General features: G+C 39.4%; 1 protein-coding gene across 3 annotated transcripts in view; it reads right to left on the reverse strand.

Annotated features, from left to right (window-relative positions):
- Window positions 1-22,089, reverse strand: part of LOC127442424 (5'-3' exoribonuclease 1-like) — a 42,265-nt gene that overhangs the window by 11,071 nt on the left and 9,105 nt on the right. For 2 of the 3 annotated variants that reach the window (XM_051700446.1, XM_051700445.1), the window contains exons 7-31: window positions 21,747-21,834; window positions 21,338-21,506; window positions 21,136-21,203; window positions 20,566-20,700; window positions 18,412-18,481; window positions 17,650-17,761; window positions 17,420-17,509; window positions 16,692-16,848; window positions 15,778-15,897; window positions 15,517-15,686; window positions 15,248-15,365; window positions 15,037-15,132; window positions 14,796-14,896; window positions 14,533-14,664; window positions 11,771-11,933; window positions 11,358-11,471; window positions 11,152-11,250; window positions 10,860-10,975; window positions 10,359-10,505; window positions 9,444-9,533; window positions 8,429-8,564; window positions 8,280-8,336; window positions 7,944-8,076; window positions 7,783-7,852; window positions 7,506-7,698 (exon numbers count right to left, since the gene is read on the reverse strand). In XM_051700446.1, the coding sequence (XP_051556406.1) occupies window positions 7,506-7,698; window positions 7,783-7,852; window positions 7,944-8,076; window positions 8,280-8,336; window positions 8,429-8,564; window positions 9,444-9,533; window positions 10,359-10,505; window positions 10,860-10,975; window positions 11,152-11,250; window positions 11,358-11,471; window positions 11,771-11,933; window positions 14,533-14,664; window positions 14,796-14,896; window positions 15,037-15,132; window positions 15,248-15,365; window positions 15,517-15,686; window positions 15,778-15,897; window positions 16,692-16,848; window positions 17,420-17,509; window positions 17,650-17,761; window positions 18,412-18,481; window positions 20,566-20,700; window positions 21,136-21,203; window positions 21,338-21,506; window positions 21,747-21,834 (2,944 nt within the window). The remainder of the gene's footprint in view (window positions 1-7,505; window positions 7,699-7,782; window positions 7,853-7,943; window positions 8,077-8,279; window positions 8,337-8,428; window positions 8,565-9,443; window positions 9,534-10,358; window positions 10,506-10,859; window positions 10,976-11,151; window positions 11,251-11,357; window positions 11,472-11,770; window positions 11,934-14,532; window positions 14,665-14,795; window positions 14,897-15,036; window positions 15,133-15,247; window positions 15,366-15,516; window positions 15,687-15,777; window positions 15,898-16,691; window positions 16,849-17,419; window positions 17,510-17,649; window positions 17,762-18,411; window positions 18,482-20,565; window positions 20,701-21,135; window positions 21,204-21,337; window positions 21,507-21,746; window positions 21,835-22,089) is intronic. The other variant, XM_051700447.1, reaches the window with a different exon arrangement.

Raw genomic sequence — 22,089 nt, forward strand, 5'->3', positions numbered from 1 at the left:
TCCTTACCATTGCCACAGATTGAGCGAGCACAACCCTTGCTACTCACTGGGTCGGACATGCCTCACCTACTTGGGCCAGTCCAACCCATACGAATGGCACCTCCTAATGCACCCATAGCTGTTCACACCAGACATGGTTGGGCTCTCCAAGGCCCTGTTGGATACAACCAAACTGCTCCCTGGGATCAACAATGTCTGCACATCTCTAAAGATGCTCAGAATGCTGAGCTACTCAAGAACGTTGAGCGTCTTTGGCAGATTGTTACACAACAGCCACTCATTCTAAACAGGACCAGCATGCTCTGGCACTACTCCAAACATGCACTACTAGGATTGAGGTGGATGGCATTCTAAGATATCCCACTCCTTTGCTTAGACGGCCAAATGCTCTAACCCTCAAAGCCCCAAATGAAGCAGTGCTGGCATGCCTTCACAGCACTGAATGAAGACTCAAAGACCTGAACCTCTCAGAAGCATACTGTACTGAGATGAACAAACTAGAGCAAGCTAGCTACGTGGCAGAAATCTCCACTCAGGAAGCTGATATGTCCACTGAATCCTGGTACATTTCACACCATATGGTGAATCACAATGGCAAAAACAGGATTGTATTCAACTGTTCTTTCCAGTATCAGGGTCAATCATTAAATGAGCTCCTCATTCCTGGTCCCATACTTGGTCCATCTTTGCTTGGTGTTCTGCTTCGGTTCAGACAACAAACTGTAGCTGTAAGCGGAGATGTGAAGGGTATGTTTAACCAAGTTCCCCTACTGCCAGATGACAAGGCGATCCTGTGCTTCTTCTGGAGAAACATGCAAAAGACTAAGCAGCCAAAGATTTATGAGTGGCAAGTCCTACCCTTCGGCACAATGTGCAGTCCTTGCTGTGCTATATATGCACTGCAACAAATAGCCCATGACAACGGCGAAACTGATCCCATTCTAAAAGAATCAGTTACCCAGTTGTTCTATGTAGACAATTGTCTTCAAAGTATGGAATCAACTGAAAAGGCTAGAGATCTTGTAGATGGCCTACGGCAATTGCTGCTTACTGGAGGGTTCGATCTCCGCCAATGGGCCAGCAACAAACCAGAAGTCATTGAACACCTTCCATCAGAAGCAAGGTCACAAATCAGTGAGCTATGTTTATCCCAAAAGAGTCCAGATCTTTTAGATGGCACACTTGGATTGCGATGGAACTGTCTCAGTGATTCCTTAGGATACAAGCCTCGCCAAGTGGAATGCCTCAAACCAACCTTGAGAAATATCTACAAGGTATTGGCCGCACAGTATGACCCTCTCGGGTACCTAATTCCATTCACCACCCAAGCCAAGATATTCATTCAGGATCTGTGGAAAATTCATGTTTGATGGGATGATCTCATTGAGTCTGACAGTCTAAGAAATACAGGTGCATCTCAATAAATTAGAATGTCGTGGAAAAGTTCATTTATTTCAGTAATTCAACTCAAATTGTGAAACTCGTGTATTAAATAAATTCAATGCACACAGACTGAAGTAGTTTAAGTCTTTGGTTCTTTTAATTGTGATGATTTTGGCTCACATTTTACAAAAACCCACCAATTCACTATCTCAAAAAATTAGAATATGGTGACATGCCAATCAGCTAATCAACTCAAAACACCTGCAAAGGTTTCCTGAGCCTTCAAAATGGTCTCTCAGTTTGGTTCACTAGGCTACACAATCTGCTGATCTGACAGTTGTCCAGAAGACAATCATTGACACCCTTCACAAGGAGGGTAAGCCACAAACATTCATTGCCAAAGAAGCTGGCTGTTCACAGAGTGCTGTATCCAAGCATGTTAACAGAAAGTTAAGTGGAAGGGAAAAGTGTGGAAGAAAAAGATGCACAACCAACCGAGAGAACCGCAGCCTTATGAGGATTGTCAAGCAAAATGGTTTCAAGAATTTGGGTGAATTCACAAGGAATGGACTGAGGATGGGGTCAAGGCATCAAGAGCCACCACACACAGACATGTCAAGGAATTTGGCTACAGTTGTCGTATTCCTCTTGTTAAGCCACTCCTGAACCACAGACAACGTCAGAGGCGTCTTACCTGGGCTAAGGAGAAGAACTGGACTGTTGCCCAGTGGTCCAAAGTCCTCTTTTCAGATGAGAGCAAGTTTTGTATTTCATTTGGAAACCAAGGTCCTAGAGTCTGGAGGAAGGGTGGAGAAGCTCATAGCCCAAGTTGCTTGAAGTCCAGTGTTAAGTTTCCACAGTCTGTGATGATTTGGGGTGCAATGTCATCTGCTGGTGTTGGTCCATTCTGTTTTTTGAAAACCAAAGTCACTGCACCCGTTTACCAAGACATTTTGGAGCACTTCATGCTTCCTTCTGCTGACCAGCTTTTTAAAGATGCTGATTTCATTTTCCAGCAGGATTTGGCACCTGCCCACACTGCCAAAAGCACCAAAAGTTGGTTAAATGACCATGGTGTTGGTGTGCTTGACTGGCCAGTAAACTCACCAGACCTGAACCCCATAGAGAATCTATGGGGTATTGTCAAGAGGAAAATGAGAAACAAGAGACCAAAAAATGCAGATGAGCTAAAGGCCACTGTCAAAGAAACCTGGGCTTCCATACCACCTCAGCAGTGCCACAAACTGATCACCTCCATGCCACGCCGAATTGAGGCAGTAATTAAAGCAAAAGGAGCCCCTACCAAGTATTGAGTACATATACAGTAAATGAACATACTTTCCAGAAGGCCAACAATTCACTAAAAATGGTTTTTTTATTGGTCTTATGATGTATTCTAATTTTTTGAGATAGTGAATTGGTGGGTTTTTGTTAAATGTGAGCCAAAATCATCACAATTAAAAGAACCAAAGACTTAAACTACTTCAGTCTGTGTGCATTGAATTTATTTAATCCACGAGTTTCACAATTTGAGTTGAATTACTGAAATAAATGAACTTTTCCATGACATTCTAATTTATTGAGATGCACCTGTAGATGGCAAACCTGGGTACAGGAACTACCTGATTTAGAGCAGCTAGAGATTTCCAGATGCTACACTCCATTTCAAGTGCACAATGAAACATTCAGAGACCTACACATCTTCTGTGATGCCTCTGTAAGATCATATGGCTCAGTATCATATATGTGCACAGAAGACAAAGACGGCCATGTACACATTTCATTAGTGCTGGCCCATTCACGTGTAGCACCCAGGAAAAAAATGTCAATGCCATGACTTGAACTGAGTGCAGCACTTACTGGAGCACAAATAGCTAAAGTCCTCCAAACAGAACTCACAGTCACCATCAGGCAAGTCATTCTCTGGTCAGATTCCACCACCGTCCTTCGCTGGCTGCAATCTGACTCCTGCAGGTATAAGGTCTTTGTAGGAACTCGAGTTGCTGAAATTCAGTCCCTCACAGATGTTAGTTCCTGGAGATATGTGGATTCGGGGAATAACCCAGCAGACGACATAACCAGTATCAAATCCTTAAAGGAGTTGACATAATCATGTCAATGGACTAATGGACCAGACTTCTTATATCAATCAGAAGCATCCTGGCCAACCATGCCAGCTGCTGACCCTGAACCAGATACCGAATTAAAGAAATCAGCACTCTGCCTGCACCTATGCACTAGTCCTGATGTACAACTCTCAGACACATATCAGTATAACACCTGGAAAGACCTGAAAAAGGCCACAGTGGAATACCTACACGGGGCGGCTCAATCTTCCACAACACAAACAGATGTAGCTGAGCATTATGTTGCTGCAGAGCGGCTCCTCCAACAAGCCCAAAGAGATTCATTTCCAGAGGAGGTTAAGGCTCTTTCATCAAACCGACCCTTACCATCCAATAGCCGGTTAGTGTACCTGTCTCCTGAATATGATAGAGATGCTGGGCTAATTAGAGTTGGAGGGAGACTACGTCATGCTGAACATATAGATTTGAATGCCCTACATCCCATAGTTCTTGATCCCCATCAACAAATAACTAGACTCCTTATTAAGGAATATGATGCCAACCTCCTTCATCCCAGGCCAGAAAGAGTCCTTGCTGAGCTCAGATGTCACTATTGGATTTTGAGAGGCAGAGCAGCAATCAAAAAACATCAACTCACCTGTATTGAATGTCAAAAGTGGCACACGCAACCTAACATCCCCATGATGGCAGATCACCCACCAGCTCATCTTAGGCTTTACAAACATCTAGCTGGATCAGGGAAATTGGATGGTAACTTACACTTGCTTGGATCTTTGTCCTTTTTAAGAATCAGACTGATCCAGGCTTGTGTCATGGTTGGCAGAAGCTTTCCATTCTTTAATGATTCCGTATAAACTTCTAGCAAAAGTGGAGCCAGTTCTGTAGCATAAGATCTAAAAAATTCAGCAGCAAAGCCGTCTGGCCCCGGAGCCTTAATTAGCTTGCCAAGCTCCTCCAAAGTTATCTCAGAATCAAGATAATTTTTTTGCTCAGTCGTCAGTTTAGGAAGTTCTAATGGTTCCACAAAGTTTCTAATATCCTCATCAGTAGACGAAGACGTGGCACTATAGAGAACAAGATAGAATACTTTAAAAGCATTATTAATATCAGTGGCCAAGGTAAATATTTCACCACCAAATGGTAGAAAAAGACTCTCTCTGTTTTATATATCTAACCAGTGGTTTCCCTGCTTTGTCCCCCGACTCAAAGTATGACTATCTTGCCCTGAATAGCCAAAACTCTACCTTCCGCAACAAAATAGTATTATATCTGTATTTCAATCAGGTCAATTCCCTGAGGTCATTAGACGACATTCGGCGCATCAGCTCTGCCTCGGCACTTTTAATATTCCCTTCAAATTCCACAAGTTCTTGTGCTTTGGATTTTTTGGTGAACGAGGCATACTGTATGATCTGACCCCTAAGAACCGCCTTAATTGCCTCCCAAGCCACGCCCACAGAGGATACTGAGGACCAGTTGATCTCCATATAGACATTGATTTCAGCCTTTAGCATTTATTGAAATTCAGGATTTTGCAAAAGGAATACATTAAAGCACCAACTATATGATTTCTTTTTCTCCATATGTAGCAACACCTCTAAACACACCAGGGCATCTGAGACTAAAATATTTCCAATTGAGCAACTCACTAACACAAGAAATGAGGGACTTAGGTATAATAAAAAAAAAAATTCTAGAGTAAATCTTATAACTGATGAAAAAATGTATAGTCCCTACCAGATGGGTTCAAAAGTCTCCAAATACCTATAAGACCAAGATTTTTACACATCCTGTGAAGCATCAATGTTGCTCTAGGGGGCTGGCACACTTTTGCTTCACTATGATCAAGGACTGAGTCCATCAAAAGATTAAAGTCTCCTCCCAATATTATATCATGAGTGGTGCCAGCGGCATGCAACATCCCTTCAAGATAAAAAAAAAAGCCCTGATCAACGTTAGGGTCAAAATATTAGCCAAAATAAGACTTTGTCCCTGAATTTCAGCTAAAACAATAATGACTCTTCCTAATTTATCTTTACTCTGTTTGAGACATTTGAATTGTAGATGTTCACCTATCAGCATAATGACTCCCCTGATCTTACTCGAGCCAGCACTATATAAAAAAATGCCCACGATCGCCGAGCAGGAACCCTGTGAGCTCGCTCAGCTTCCAGCTTATGGCCTGCTATGTCGAGCAGATTCGGAAGGAGCCCATCCAGGAATTTCAACATATCCTGTCCCTCTTTGTCCTCAGGAATTCCGACGATACGGACGTTATTCCGTTTCTCGACATTCCCCACTCTTGTAACCACATCAGTGAACTTCGCCTCCATGGCAGTGATCGATCAGCGTATCACAGCAAGATCCTCCAAGTCAGCAACGAACTTCGTCAGCATCGCCGCATTTCCCGCACCTCTCCGTTTAAACTGACTCCCAGGCTTGCGGCCTGCTCAGGGTCGTCATCTTGAGCATGTAAGTGTCTTTTAATGTCTCCAGAGCCTGAGGATTTTGAATTCTTTGACATATTGTCCTCCTAGAACAGTTATGGAGCAGAGTGTATCAAATCTCACCAGTTTATGTCATTAAAAGTGTTAAAACTAGCAAAGTGCGCAGAGCTCGCCGTTCACATGTCCGATCCTTGCATTGAGTCACGTGACTCCGATATTTCACATTCTTAAAACAGTGATCCTAACTGACCTAAGACAGGGAATATTTTCTATAATTAAATGTCAAGAATTTTGAAAAACTGAGTTTAAATGTATTTGGCTAAGGTGTATGTAAACTTCTGACTTCAACTGTACATATTATTTGTAATTATTTAAATATACCTAAGCATTGAAAAAACACAAATTTATTTTTTATTTGCATATTGCTGAACATAAGCCAGTCATTGGCCTACAGTTCACAACAATCCATTTTGCAATTTAATATCTCAATCAGTCTGAGATTTATTATGAGGGCTTTTCTAAGGACCCATCAATGTACACCAGGGTCATACAGATGCTTTTGGAGTGTCTCACTTTAGTTGCATCATGGATTTTTGCTACATCAAGCTGTGTTTTGAACGCAAGAACGTGTTCTCATCTTGTACTATCTGCTGAAGGGTTGGTTTGTTCTCTGTAAAACCTGCAAGTTGCCAGTACAGCTGAAGTTTCGCTTAGTGGCCCCTGGAGAAAACAGGTGGTACTTCAAGCTTGAATTGCTCAGGAATCTTCCTTATTACGGTCTGGGGATATGATTGAGTTAATTTTTTAAAAGCATTATTTTTTATATAATTAATCACACTGAATTAACACGTGAAATTGACAGCCCTAGTATTTATTGATGAAATACATGGATTTGTACATTTTTAAAAAGCTAAAATGTGACCAAGATTATGAAAAACTAAAACTGTCAAATATTTCATAATGTACCTAGTTAGAAGGCCCCAGTATAATTAGTAGCATCAGCTGAGATTAGAATTTATTTCATATGGAAGCAAAGTAGACATTATAACTGAAATATACCCAAATGAATTGAATCAAAATCAGAATCGAAAGCTTGTGTTTTGTAATTTAATCAAATGGGGAAATCTGTATCACCAGCCCTAACAGGCAACGTCAGTAAGCTAAGCAAAACATATCATTCTAAAACACGTAACGTTTTAAGAGTTATGGTTATACTTAAAAAAAAAAAAAAAAAACAGGAGAACAGAAAACAATTGGGAAAAGAGGGGAGAATGGGACTAGCTAATGATGCAAGCCAGACTCAAACTCATGTTGCCCACATGAGAACCACAGCAACAAGTCCAACCGTGAGGTCAAGGTTTCAACATAGCATATTTGAAATGTTTATTCATGGTTCTACCTGCTAAGCTTTCATTATAAGTATATTTACTGTATGCTCCCAACTGAGGAACGAGTCAAAATTATTGTTGTGGTAACTGACAGCATGCCACACATGTCGTCCACAGACATCAAGTTGAAAGTGTGACTGGTTCACTTAGATTGATGGCCACAAGAAGTGAGCGTGTCTGTGTTTGTGTGTCTCAATTACCTGTGTAGGTATAAACGGTGAGCGTGGCGAGTGGTTAAGGCCACCTAGCTGGCTCTTGTGTGCTGGATGTGAGGAAGAGGGCTGTGGTTTGACAACGGCAGTGAGTTTGTGTGAACCCTTTTCCTTCCTGCTGCCATGACTCAGGTTGATTAAGGCACTGGGGGGCAATCGATAGCCACGACCAGGAGAGCACCTGCACACAAACTCATTTAGTACAATGTCTAACACACAGACACAAGTAATGTCAGGTCTATTTAAAGTAAAATCTCTGCTGTACCTGATAGTGAGTCCTCCAGCAAACTCCTCATCAAACAGGACCTCATACAGAACTTCAGCCTCTCGTTCAGCTGAGGGACCAGGACAGAGAAAAACAGAGGTCTCCAGCAAATGCCAAAGAATGCCCAGAGAGTCAGAATGGGTGTTAGTTTATGCTTTTACCTCCTTTGATACCAATGACAGTTCCTCGAAGGCCGAGTGGAACAGAGAAACTCTCTCTGACGTTCACAACACGGTCAAACAGGTTGTATTCTGCCTCAGGATCAGGAACTACACCATGCTGCTGCTCCAGCGGCTGTACACACACACACACACACAAACACATTTCCCTATGAACTATACACTCATTTAGATAAATAAACCAGTGTATTTGGATGGATATTTTGCATATGATGGTGGCCATATCTGGAATCTCCAACACAAGACTATTATAAACTAACTCTAACTTAATTCCCACTCAAGCTAGCTGACTCAGCATATGCATTGACATGCACATACCCTGAAGAGCAGGTAAGGCTTCACAGTGACACGCACTTTCTTGTTCATCTTCTTTGCCTGTCACCCAGAAAAAAAAAAGCACAACATCAGCATAGTCTAAAACAAAACTGTGATTCTTGAGGATCTAGGCGTTTGTATGCGTTCCTCACCTTGGTTTTCTCCAGCTCCTCCTCAATCTTCTCCACAATGCCAGTGTCCAGGATCTGAAGGTCACATGACGATCGGGAGGAAGAGCTGACGGGGTTAGTTTTAAGCCAGGTCTGGATCTCCTGGATCTTCTCAGCCCTGGAAGAGAAAGACTATCACAATCAAACATTCATCATTGTCAAACCTCTTGACAATGGTTTTCAGTGGGATGCAGGTGAAAAAAGGCCATAAACTCATTGTGCACTTTATTAGGAACACCAGTACACCTATTTATTCAAGTGATTATCTAATCAGCCAATTGTGTGGCAGCAGTGCAATGCATAAAATCAGGCAGATACAGGTCAGGAGCTTCACATCAACCATCAGAATGGGTAAAAATGTGATCTCAGTGATTTCAACCGTGGCATGATTGTTGCTGCCAGATGGGCTGGTTTGAGTATTTCTTTAACTGCTGATCTCCTGGGATTTTCACACACAACAGTCTCTAGTTTACTCAGAATGGTGCCAAAAATGAAACAAAACAAAAAACATCCAGTAAGCTGCAGTTCTGCAGACAAAACAAACGCCTTGTTGATTAGAGATGCCAATGGAGAATGGCCAGATAACGCTACGGTAACTCAGATAACCACTCTGTACAATTGTAGTGAGCAGAATAGCATCTCAGAATCCACAACACATCAAACCTTGAGGCGGATAAGCTACAACAGCAGAAGACCATGTCTAGCACTTTATTAAGACCATAGAGCTCCTAATAAAAAGCTCAGTGAGTGTATATAGAACAATACAGTTTTTATTTTTGGTAATACAGCAATATTAAAGTAGGCCATAGATTATGCGTATTAATGCTTTTTTGAACAGATTTAGGTAGCAGTGTCACTATTAGATAGTACTACAATGACAATACTGAAATAAGTTACACATTACTCCATTTATCATGTTTTGGACAATTAATAGTTTGCCTGACACATCCTAGACTGACTAATTATATCATGGAAGAACAGATAAAGAAAAGCTCACCCATTCTCATCCTCTCCTGGCCAGATGTCATCTTCATAAAGGAAGTCATCGTGACTATTTCTCGCTACAAAGTCAAACACTTCTGAAAATCTGTGAGACAAGGACACAACTTTGTTAAAATACCCATTTAAACACTTCAGGGTACAACCACCAACCACAACCATGCACACGCCCACATCACTGAGAAAAATTATTTTGTGGTTAAGCAAATATAGCAGAAAAGATTAAGTACTTTCTAAATTAAGTTAAAGCATGAACTTGAAAATATCAAGTAAATTCCACATTTGTACTCAATTCAAACGTTAAAAATGTATGCTCTAGCTTATAAGTAAATATTACTTATGATTGTTTGTTATCTTTACAATGCTTAATCATGTACCAATCCTAAAATAGAAAACCTTGTCATATTTATTTGCTAATTTGAGTACATTTCACAGGTAAATGGAATATGTACATTTCTAATGAACCTGCATGGTTTCACTGTTTGCAAGTTAATTTACACCATTTTTATTGTTGATTTTGTCATTACATTTAAGAACTTCTTGTTTTGTGAAGTTTGAAGTTCATTTTCTACTCAATTACACTTTCATGATCAAAATAATTCTGTTGATTGTTACCGTCATTGTGTTTTGAGCACCAAGTGTCTTGTTTGCGTGCACAGCTCTTGATCTTGTTTCTATTGCCATTAAAGCAAGGTGATTTTGTCTAATAGAACGCATAGCATGAATTGAGCTTCCCTGTGGAAAGGCTTCCGTGAGTCATGTGGTACATGACTAAGTACGTTAAAAAAGCAATGTTAGTACATTGCTGAAATAGTTGTACACTTAAAAAGCATGGCTTAATTCAGTGCTACATTGCTTAGGTACAAAAAATATTTAAGTAAACCCCACTCCAAAAAAATTTCTGTGTACACACCTTTCTAAGTATTCAGATAACAGTTCCTCTACAGCAGCAGAGTAGAGCCACTCCTTTTCTGTTCTCTTGGTGTATCCAGGAACTTCCTCATTCTTCTTGTTGAACTTGAGATTAAGGCCCACATTCACTTTCTGCTCTCCATGAGGACTAAATGGTGGAAAAATAGCATAAGATTCCAACAGATAAAAACAAGGACTCACACATCATCTCAAACTTAGACTAAATATTATTAGACAAGACTGCATCAAATATTTTCAGATCCTCATCCAAATGGGTAAGGTGATCTGTAGCCTTTGCATACATAGCTGAACAAGAATTGAAATATAAAATACAGAAGTGTCAGGTAAGCTTTATATAGAACAAATATTGTGCAGACAATTGAAATAACATGTACAGTCAATGTAGGATTTGTAATCAGTAAAATGGCAAAACAAGTTAAAGTTCTGGAAAATTCTAACACAAAGCAAGCAACATTTTATTCTAAATCTGAATTGCACTGACTTCTTCTTGGATCCTCTTCCAATGAAGATGCTACCGGAGAACCTTGAGACGAGGTAGCTAGTGATTCCGAGGCGGGAGGCAAGCACATACCCGGGACTGTACTTCACAGAGTATTTCTGATTGAAATGCAAGAGACTATTGGTAAAATATTTAATATATACAGTATAGAAAGCAAGACAAATGATCTAAGACAAAAAATAACATCAATGAATAAAGCTAACTGGAGACTTTTATGGTTCAGTTGCATTGTGCAAAGTGTAGAGTGGGGAATCTGGATTAATTCAAGCATTACATGCTGGTTCTGTATTAAGGCATCAAGTTGAGGATCACATGGTATAGAGAAGACCACTCTGACTCGTCCCTCACTGATGACATCACTAGAGTCTTGCACCTACAGCAAACAGAAAACATCATTACATAATTGAAATTAAACAGTTATTAAAAATATTCTTGACAGAATGTTGTAACTGGTCTAGAGAGCTCATTGGTAGTACATACATCTCCTATTGCACCATAATATGGGTTTCCAACCATAAATACTGAGATTCCTGGGGGGAAAAGCTCCTCCAATGTCTTGAAGTGTGCCATTGAAGAGTCAAAGGCTTTGATATCCTGAAGTGCAAAAAATACAAACTTAAAACACAGAAATCAAGACAGAGGAAAGATATATATTGGTACATGATGAAAATGAAGGAATGAGAGATTTTGAAGAAAATAATAGTGTCTGAACACATTTATCCTCAATTGTACTTCCCAATATAAAGAATATTTTTCTGCTTAAGATGTGTCCACTGAATCAGCTTTCCTTTGTACTAAAGGTTTTTAGTTAAAATTCCTGATGGTTTTTCAAAACAGCACCAACAGTTCTTCTGTATAAGGCATTCATATGGACAGACTAGATGAGTTTTTACCTTCACAATGGTCTGGTATGGATAGGGCAGGACCTGTTTGGCAAACTGCTTCTCCAAAAGGACCTTTCCGTTCTGACCGATGACATACTTCCTGCCTGTCAGCAGCTGGGCGTATACTACCACATCCGTCTCACTGATCACAATGCCTTTACGCTTGCCGAAGCTGAAAAGCAGAAAACCTTTAGCATTTTACACAAACATATGGACACTCAAACAATACATGTACACGCAACCTCACTGAATTCAGAAATATGCAAAGCTATCTAAGATAATGAACATGCAGAAATAATATGCACATGTGGGACTGGGTAGCTAAGTGGTAAAAGACGCTGGCTACCACCCATGGAGTTCGCTAGTTCAAATCCCAGGGTGTGCTGAGTGATTCCAGCCAGGTCTCCTAAGCAACCAAATTGGCCCGGCTGCAAGGGTGGGTAGAGTCACATGGGTTAACCACCTCGTGGTCGCTATAATGTGGTTCGCTCTCGGTGGAGCGCGTAGTGAGTTGAGCGCGGATGCCGCGGTGGATGGCGTGAAGCCTCCACACAAGCCATGTCTCTGTGGCAACGCGCTCAACAAGCAACGTGATAAGATGCGCGGGTTGATGGTCTCAGACGTGCAGGCAACTGGGATTCATCCTCCGCCACCCGGATTTAGGTGAATCGCTACGCCACCACGAGGACTTAAAAGCGCACTGGGAATTGGGCATTCCGAATTGGGTAAACAAAATAAAATAAATAAATAAAAATCATTTTTAAAAAAATTCCACACATGGGCCATTCAGATGGGTTGCTCTTAAAGGGGTCGTGACATGAGGAACCAAATTTTCCTTGATCTTTTGACATATAAGAGATCATTTGTACTATAAATCAATACTGTAAGTTTCTGAACTCAAAACTTCCCCCTCACTGTAAAAACAGTATTTGTTGAAACCAAACTGCCAAAATGACTCGTTTTCTACTTCCTCCATATTGTGATGTTACACTGTGGTAAACTTTTGCATCTGACCGCCACCACAACACATCAACACCTACTTCACATTTTCACTTCTGTAGCCCGCCCAGTAGTTGTAAGCAGTGAGATGGCAAGCAGAGGGCAGGTCAGTCAAGAGGAGTCAGAACAGTGGGCGTGTACTGTCAAGTCTTAAAGGAGAAGCAGCTCCAAAACAGAGCGTTTCTGACAGAGGGTCAGAATGAGTGTGGAAAATTATCATGCTTTACAAATATATGACTGTTTGTTGTGAAAAAGCGTTACTAGTAATTAGAGATGTTCCGATACCATTTTTTTGAGAATGAGTACGAGTACTGATACTTCTTTTTAGTACTCGCCGATACAGAGTCCGGTACCCGTTTTTATTTTTCTGAGCTCAATATCAGCAGTTTATTGCAATTTAATCATCAAAATTGTGTTTATATAGATACATTAATTAAAACTTTAATCAAATTAAAGTATAACAATTAATTTTCAACATGATATTGGATTATTTTTATCAAATGAAGTGATTTTATACAGAACCTCACAGCACAATCTAAAATACATTGGAGTTATATTTGATCAAATAAAGTGCTGCACTACAGAGCATCACAGATGTGAGATATTGCTTAAATGTAATACAGTTACTACTGATTATTATTAGTAGTAGTAGTAGTATAACAGTGAATATTACATAACTATACAGTAGCAATCTGCATTTTTTGGCGGAGCTTTTATTTTGAAGTGTTTCTATGTTGTTATGGCCAAGGAGCTCTAACGTAATGATGGCAGATTCCCAATCCGTACATGATTCACAGTGATTATTAAACCGCAAATGGCTACTGTATGAATAAATAAATATGTAGTCTGTATATGACTCGTGCTAAAAAGTGAATTAGCACTCTGCCTGCTGTCATCTGCTACAAAGAGAGCATGTGATGCTCATAATATTGTTTTCCGTGTATGAGCCAAGGATCTCTAAAGGTATGAGCAGTTTGTGTCTCTGCCTGTACAAAACCCGCTCCACACATTCACAAGCACTCACATTTAAAACGCTGCACATGCAAATGATCTATTTATCTCATTAAATTGCAGCTTTTGCTGTTAAATAGTCTCACTTGGAAATGACGTTATTTTAATTTGTGCGCTGAATGTTTACGTAATGACATTAGTACGTCAGATGGTATTGGTTTTTGGTATCGGAGCATTTTTACGAGTAAAAGTACATGAGCGCGATATCCAATTCCGTTACCGGTGCATCCCATCTTGAAAATGTGAGTGGTGCTTGCTCATGCAAAATAGTTATGTAAGGGCGCTGCAATCCGGTTTCTAAGTTGTTCTCAGTGTTTTAAACACATTGTTATGTGCTGTCTGGTTGCTTACTGGCACAAATCAAAAGAGCCCACCCTGAAGTCTTATTGATATTCTGGTCCCTAGATACGGCTCGGGTCCCTCCTTCAGTGTAAATCTATGGGATTTTTAATCTGTCTTACTGTCCACCAAGTGAAATCCATAAAAGCACAAGTCTGAACACTTAGACAAGTAATAGCACACACAGCAATCCTCAGCAAGCTACATGGTTTCAGGTATCATCCATATCTGTAGCACAAACTATGTTGGACTAGTTATGTGCCGAAGTTTCATACGTTTTTCAGTTTAAAAGTAATCATGAACTCCAAGTATGAGCAATAGTAACAGCTTTGAAAAGCACCACTAATTATTACATGTAAATCAGTTTAATTGATGTAGATTTATCACTACAATACATTATGTGAATGAACAGAGTTACATACTGCTCTGTGAGGCCTTGCACCTCTTTAACCCACTCCTTCTGCTCTTTATCAGTCAGATTGGTCACTTTAGCAGGGGGAGAAGTGTTCCCCAAATACAGCATCTGTGATCCTGAGGGTTCCTCTAAAGAATACCTGCAAAGCAAGAGAGATACAGACAATGGATTAAAAGACAACGTTTATTTGAGTACGAAAATTATCCGACAGGGAATATCCGACAGGAAATAAATGTCTAGAAATAGCAATACAACAAGCAACAGACTTACTTAATTTCTCCATCTGAAACAGCTACTACTCGAGCTTCCATTAGATGGGGCCAGTTCACAAACACAGGCTTTCCGAGAACCAGTGCTGCAACATTATCTACCTGCACCGCAGTGGAACACAGATAACAAACACATTACCATAACTTAAGCAGTTTTTAATAAAACTCCTTGAAAACCATAAAAACCTAACAAAATCCACTAGAAGTTATGCAGCCTCCATCTAAAGGTTCAAACTGTTCACCTGTTCCATCTCTTGGCTGTCTAAAATCTCCAGTATCATGCTCTCTCCTCTGCTGCTTTGTTGAAACACCATCACCCCACTTTTCTTCTTATAAAACTGTGGGAGAGACAGATAGAGCAGGATAATCTGTTAATCCTGTCAAAATCTGACAATGATCTGCATTAATTGCATAATATACGGCTATATGCAGGCAGGGCTGAGATTGGTTTACTTTATGCTGGATGTGTTGTAAGGTGGGGAAGCCACTGAAGTAAAGAGCTCCTCGGTCAACCCTGCGCCCTACGTGATCCAGTGACACACGCCATGCATCCATCGGGATTGGCGTTTGCCTAAAAACAAAACAACAATGCACAGTTGATGTAATGCCAACAGACAACTACTGAATTCATTAAGGGTCAATAAGATAAGAAGTAAATGTTTAAAACAGATGAGTGGGTGCAGTATTATAGATTCATAAACAGAGTGGGTGGCGGGTCATACCTGACATGGCAGTGGATGATGTCGGAAAGGATTTGGGGTAATGGCGAGTTGTAGGCATAGTCCAGCTCTTTATCAAAGCAGTAGACAGCACACTCGGTATGTCTGTTCCTGGCTTTCTCTGACGGGGTCATTTGATGGGCGTAGGGCTCCATTGCAGCTAACAAGCATTTCTAAATGTAAACACAGAGATATCATGAAACTCCACTTCCACAACCCAACAATTATAGATATTTTGATTATAATAGTTGAGTATTAAAGCACCTCATCAATAAACGGGATGAGCACCACAGCTTCCCACTCTTGCTGTTTGCCGTTCAGGTCTGTTCTAAAGTCTTGTGGGTAATACTCAACAATGGGTGAGCTTGGTGATGTCATTAGGTGCTGTAATGAACATAGAGCCAGCAAGTAAGAAACAACACGTTTCTAACAATGACTTAAAGAGATAGTTCACCCAAAAATTAAATTTGCTCATCATTTACTCACCCTCATGTCATCCCAGATGTGAATGACTGACTTTCTTCTGCTGAACAAAGATTTTAGAAGAATATTTCAACTCTGTAGGTCCACACAATGCAAGTGAATGGTGACCAAAATTTTGAAGCTCCAAAAAGCACTTAAACGCAGCATAAAAGTAATACATAAGACTTCAGTGGTTAAATCCATGTCTTCAGAAGCTATCCAATCAGTTTTAGGTGAGAACAGACCAAAATATAACTAATTTTTCACTATAAATCTGCAGTCTCCTTGGCAATCATGATTTAAGGCTTGATTACATTTCCTAGTGCTTGACGCATGCGTGCTAGGATGTGTAATCGAGCTTGAAATCATGATCGCCAAGGAGACTGCAGATGTCAAATTTACAGTGAAGTAATATTTTGGTCTGTTCTCATCTAAAACCAATTGGATCGCTTCAGAAGATGTGGATTAAACCACTGGAGCCTTATGGATTACTTTTATACTGCCTTTGTGCTTTTTTGAGGCTTCAATGTTTTGGTCAGCATTTATCTGCACTGTATGAACCTACAGAGCTGAAATATTCTTCTTAAAATCTTTGTGTTCTGCAGAAGAAAGAAAGTCATACACATCTGGGATGGCATGAGGGTGAGTAAATGATGAGAGAATTTTGGATGAACCATTCCTTAAAGACTAGACAGAATATCACTGATGTGTGCTACCTGGTAACACTGTGGAAGTAGGTCTTTGCTGGCTGCAGGCAGGACACCCAAGAGCTGCTCGAATGGCAAGAAGGGTTTGGCCAGCTCAAAGGTCAAAGTGAGACTAGAAATGTTTCTCACATCAGATAGGAAGGGAGCATAGTGGTACGGGTAATACCTGTAGTGATGTGACAGGACTAAGATATATTAACACATACACAAACTAACCCACAGACACATAAAAGACGCCTGTTAAAAGACACAACGGGTTTTGTTGTGGTATTGGTTTGACTTTTTCCTCTACTGGCAGGGGTACCCCTACTTTTCTGCGCAGATAATTCAACATGATTTTAAGAATGTGCTTAAGAACCAGTAGCACAGACACAGAGAGGAACCAGACATGAATAAAGCTAACAATATATTGTAACAAAAACTAGGTTTGTCAGAGCAGTGGCCTTATGGTCAGTTTGAGTGCTCCAACATATTGAGCAGTATTATGTCTATCTACTACTGTAATGCACTATACTAATAAAAAAACAAATGGCAAAAAGGCCTAACAATAATTATTTTTAAAAAAGCTATAGGGAAAACAAACTGTTTGCAGAAGTTATATGGCCAATTTGCCTATTTTATGCAGCATTATTGTGTAACTAGGTACTAAATTGGGCACTTGGCACTAAAATGTAAAGCAAATACAGATACAGTTGTTGACAAACGCAGATGGTCACAAACACACACACAAAGCTTACCAGCTCCAGGACTGAACTCCATGGTAGTAGTAGTGTAAGATCCACTGGATCCCTTCCACATAACATTTAGCCTGATTGGCCAAAAATTCACTGCAAGATGAAAACAGAAAAATGAAACTTCATATTTCATATTTTGGACTTGACAGGACTGTTTAATTTCAGATGTATAGTGATCCACTTATTTATTTGTCCAGTTAATTTTTTATAAACTAAAAAGGAAAAAGACTCACTCTGAAACGACTTCAACACCCATTTTGGTCATGTAATAGGTGCGCTTATATTGTCGAAACTCTGTTTCAAACATATCATCATCCTCACCGTCCTCATCTGTTCCTTCTGGTGCTTTGTGGGAAACATGAAGACAGTTAGAAATTCCTAGTCTTGAAGTCATGCGATAGCTTTTTTTGAGAAACAGACCAAAATCTAAGCAATTATTCACTGAAAATCTTGCCCTCTACCTTAACTCTCAAAACGTATTGCCACTTACTCGTGATGCGACAAGTTTGATGTCAGTGACACTAACCCTGCGTCCAAAATCACGTAATGTCAGAGCATGTACTGTATTTGATGAAGTATGAAATGGTGCTTGCTCATTTAGCACAGAGAACATAGTGTATACAGGACACGTGAGTTGTAGTTAATTCATCAATCATATTATGATCAAATTAAGCAAGAGTTTTAGTGTGTTTGAGTTTCATGTCACTAATGTTTGTTCTGTCTATTGGAAATCTGATCTGCATTAGTTCTGCCTTCAGAAATGTGGAGAACTTTGTCTTAAGTAAACTCTCTCTCAGCTGATTGAAACTCAACTTTGACTCCTGGTCTTCACTGAACATTCCCCTATAAAACAATGACACAATTTTCATTTTTGGATGAACTATCCATTAAGGCTCTTATACCAAAACAAGCACATACATGTGCTTTAAAGCCTAGGACAATTATCTATTATAATGTGTGTGTGTTTGTGTATATATATATATAAATATTCACACCTCTTCCTGGAGTGCTGTTAGAGTCCTTGACTCCATCAAGTGCAGCAAGACAGAGGGAGCCGTCTGAAGCCTGAGAACATATAGGACAGACATATTCAGAGCGGTTACACTGATTACTATAACATATAGAGGATTACACAATGAACACAAAAAACAGCCAGCACTGCTATTTCACAAACCAAGAATAAGATGCCCATTCATCAAAGGCCTATTCAACAAGAGACAAAAAAGGCAAAAGCAGAAAAACACATTCATTTTGAAGACCAAAACAGAATGAAAATCATCATGCGACAATGGCAGCAGCACATTATTGCACTGCATGGTTACTTCGAACACCACCTCTCTAAAACAGGGATAGGCTGTTCATCTCTTAAAATTGAAATTTAAAGGAATATTCTGGGTTTATTACAAGTTAGGCTCAATCGACAATTTGTGGCATAATACTGATAACCACAAAAAATACATTGACTCGTCCCTTTTCTTTAATAATAAAAAAATAAGCAAACATTGAGGTTACAGTGAGGCACTTACAATGAAAGTGAATGGGGCCAATTTTTGGAGGGTTTAAAAGGCAGAAATGTGAAGCTTATAATTTAACAAAAGCTCTTACATCCATTCTTCTGTTAAAACACCTGCATTTTTAAGCTGTAAAGTTGCGTAAATAATCTTTTTAGGGTTGTAGGGTACAGCGTCATGTCGTCACGGCAACGAAGTTGTAAAATTGGATTTAACTTTAAACAGAAAAGGTAAGAAAGCGATTTTATCACATTAAAATCATGTTAACATGCATACTGTTTACATCTTGTGGCTATGATTTTGAAATAGTATTTTAACATTTACGTATTTTGACCCATTTATTTGCATTGTAAGTGCCTCACTGTAACTGATATTTTTGCTTTTTCAAAGAAAGGATGGATGAGTCTAAATTGATTTTTGTGGTAATCAATTACTATTATACCACAAATGCTATTGATTGAGCTTAACCCTTGTGCGCTGTTCTGGACTTTTTTTTTTACCCGTTTTCATTTTGATTCTTTAATAAAAATGGTATCCTTTATCTGAATGGTACAAGACTTGGTGACTTTTCCTCAACTAGCTATCTGAACACACAGAAACAATCTGGACTTGATTTGATAAGTCTAAGGGGTCACTTGTGATGTTCGGGTCCTTTTTGACCCGCCATAGGAAATTAATGGGAAATACTAAAATACAGAGATTTGTTTTTGTCAAATAAAAATCAATAAATCAGACACAATGCAGAACACGACCACACATAAATGAAGGGGTGAGACTATAAAACATCCACAATGTAGAGAACACACACCCACCCACACACATACAGGTTTGTTTGACTAAATTAGTGATTTCTCATTGACTTCCATTGATTTCATATCAGGCAAACAATATTTTCTATTTCCAAACTCTACCCCTAAACCTAACCCCAACCATCACACAAACATGTGCACCTCACTAGATTTGAAAATCAACATCATCCGACCAATTTAAAAGTTTTTTTTTTAAACTGATGAGGACATTTGGCCCTAACAGGTGTAGACCACGATCTATACAGCCTGTCTATACTGTATATACCACACAGGTCGAAGTCTGAGTCTGACACTGTGTGACAAAGTTTATGCTAGAATCTTGATGTTTGAAATAATGTTTGACAGCATTTTGGAGCATCATTGCAAAATCTGACACTTCAACACAAGTGGTTTAGAAAATATGCTACAATTTGACAAATAATATTTTTTATAACATCTATATTTATATCCAATGTATAACTTGTGATAATATCTAGAAATTAAGTTTGTTAGAACATGAGCTTATAGAGATTACATAATGCATGGAGCACTGAAGCCATCTACTGGCCATAGTTGTTATTTCTTGTAATTATTATTTATATATATTTTATTCCAGCAAATGATACCAGAGACCCCCAATGCATGACAAATTGCGATATTTTGACACTTTCAATTTGCTGAAATCAAGGTTTTTTTATTGAAGTGAAGATAACATAAAATGTGCTTGTTTTATATGAAAATGAATGGTGTAATTTATAGCTAAATAAGGTCTAAATACCACAAGTATTACTGTTACTAGGGAGATCAAGTTAGAGGTGAACTATTCTGGCTGCATTCTGTTAATGCTCACCTTACTCTTCTTCATGTCTTTGATATCAGCCTCCTCGGCTGCCAGCCCAGCTGCCTCGTTCAGGTATTTGTTCCCCACCTTACTCTCAAACCACTTCAGATCCACAAACACCTCGTTGAAGTGATCACGGTCAAACTAAGATAAGAGATGATGGCATCAATTGTCATAATTGTTATAAATAAGAGTAAAGTAAGCCTAGAGAATGAAAGCAAGTATGTAGTATAATAGATTATAATATACAGCAGTACAGTACTAACTAGTATACAAAAGAACTGAATCCTCAAGTGTGGCACAGAGCATTATAGCATAGTATAGTATTGAACTTTGTTTTAGCATAGTTCGTGTTTGCAAGCATTCACAGTATAGTAAAGAACAGAAAAGTATGATATAATGCACAGAGTAAAGAACAGTATAGTGTTGTATAGTACAGATTAGTATAGCACAATACAGTACAGTATAATAGTATGACAGACTGAAACATGCTTCAGTCTTCTTGCATTGTGAAAGCACAACTGAGCGTGTATCATTAATAATTTAATGATACTTTGTGAAAAATGAATAGAGACTCACATCCGAGAGCTTCTCCAAGTACTTCTCAAAGTGGGCAAGGTTGAGGTGACCGTTTTCATTCAGGTAGCCTGTTGAAGGCCACATAATTCCATCAGCACACAGAATCTGATCTTATTATAGTAACATATCAACAAATCAACATAAACCATTACCCACAAATACAGACAGACATGCTTTGTGATCGGCAGGCAGACTGACTCACCCCCGATAGTGGGCAGCACACTGATGTAAGTTCGGTAGAGCAGCGGCAGTGCATCATGATTGATGTGCAGGTGAGGAAGATGAGGGATGAAGTCATTCCCCACCAGGAAACCCATCAGAACCCAGTCATCTATGATCCGCTCCAGGTCATACTCAAATGAGATCTTTTTCTGATGGATATCATATAAATGCAGAGTTATGACATTATTAAGAGTAATTTTCTGCGACAAAAAACAGGTCAGTTTGACCGTTACACCTGACGTCTCACAACCATGAGGCAGTATATCATTTATAATGATTTTAATGAGGTGTCATTTATTTAACTTTGTTATGGCATGATTTAGGTTTGCAGGCGTTCATCATACTATGTGTGCAGAATGAGTGTGAATGTGAGGATGGTATATCCTCACCCTGAGCTCTGAAAACTCATAGTCAATGTATTCCCTCATAAGCGAGAGGTGGAGCAGGTGAAAGGTCGTCTCCTCAGGAGCTGATATCCTGCAGGCCAGACAAAACCCATTTATTGCAAATGCTCACAAGAAACCATTAGCTTACATACATAGCCTAGAAATGTCACTATTAGGCCTGTTTCACACCGCACACACAAGCGGCGTTGCAGTGTGAAAGCAACAATTTCTGCTGCGTAACGAAACTGTGGTGCTATACAGAAAAGAACATAATTTCTTGATTACCACATTGAGTATTTCCATAAAAAAAAAAAAAGGCCATTAAAAAAAAAATTGGTTATCAGGA

The sequence above is a fragment of the Myxocyprinus asiaticus genome, chromosome 6 (genome assembly GCF_019703515.2).
Source record: "Myxocyprinus asiaticus isolate MX2 ecotype Aquarium Trade chromosome 6, UBuf_Myxa_2, whole genome shotgun sequence".
NCBI lineage: Eukaryota > Metazoa > Chordata > Actinopteri > Cypriniformes > Catostomidae > Myxocyprinus > Myxocyprinus asiaticus.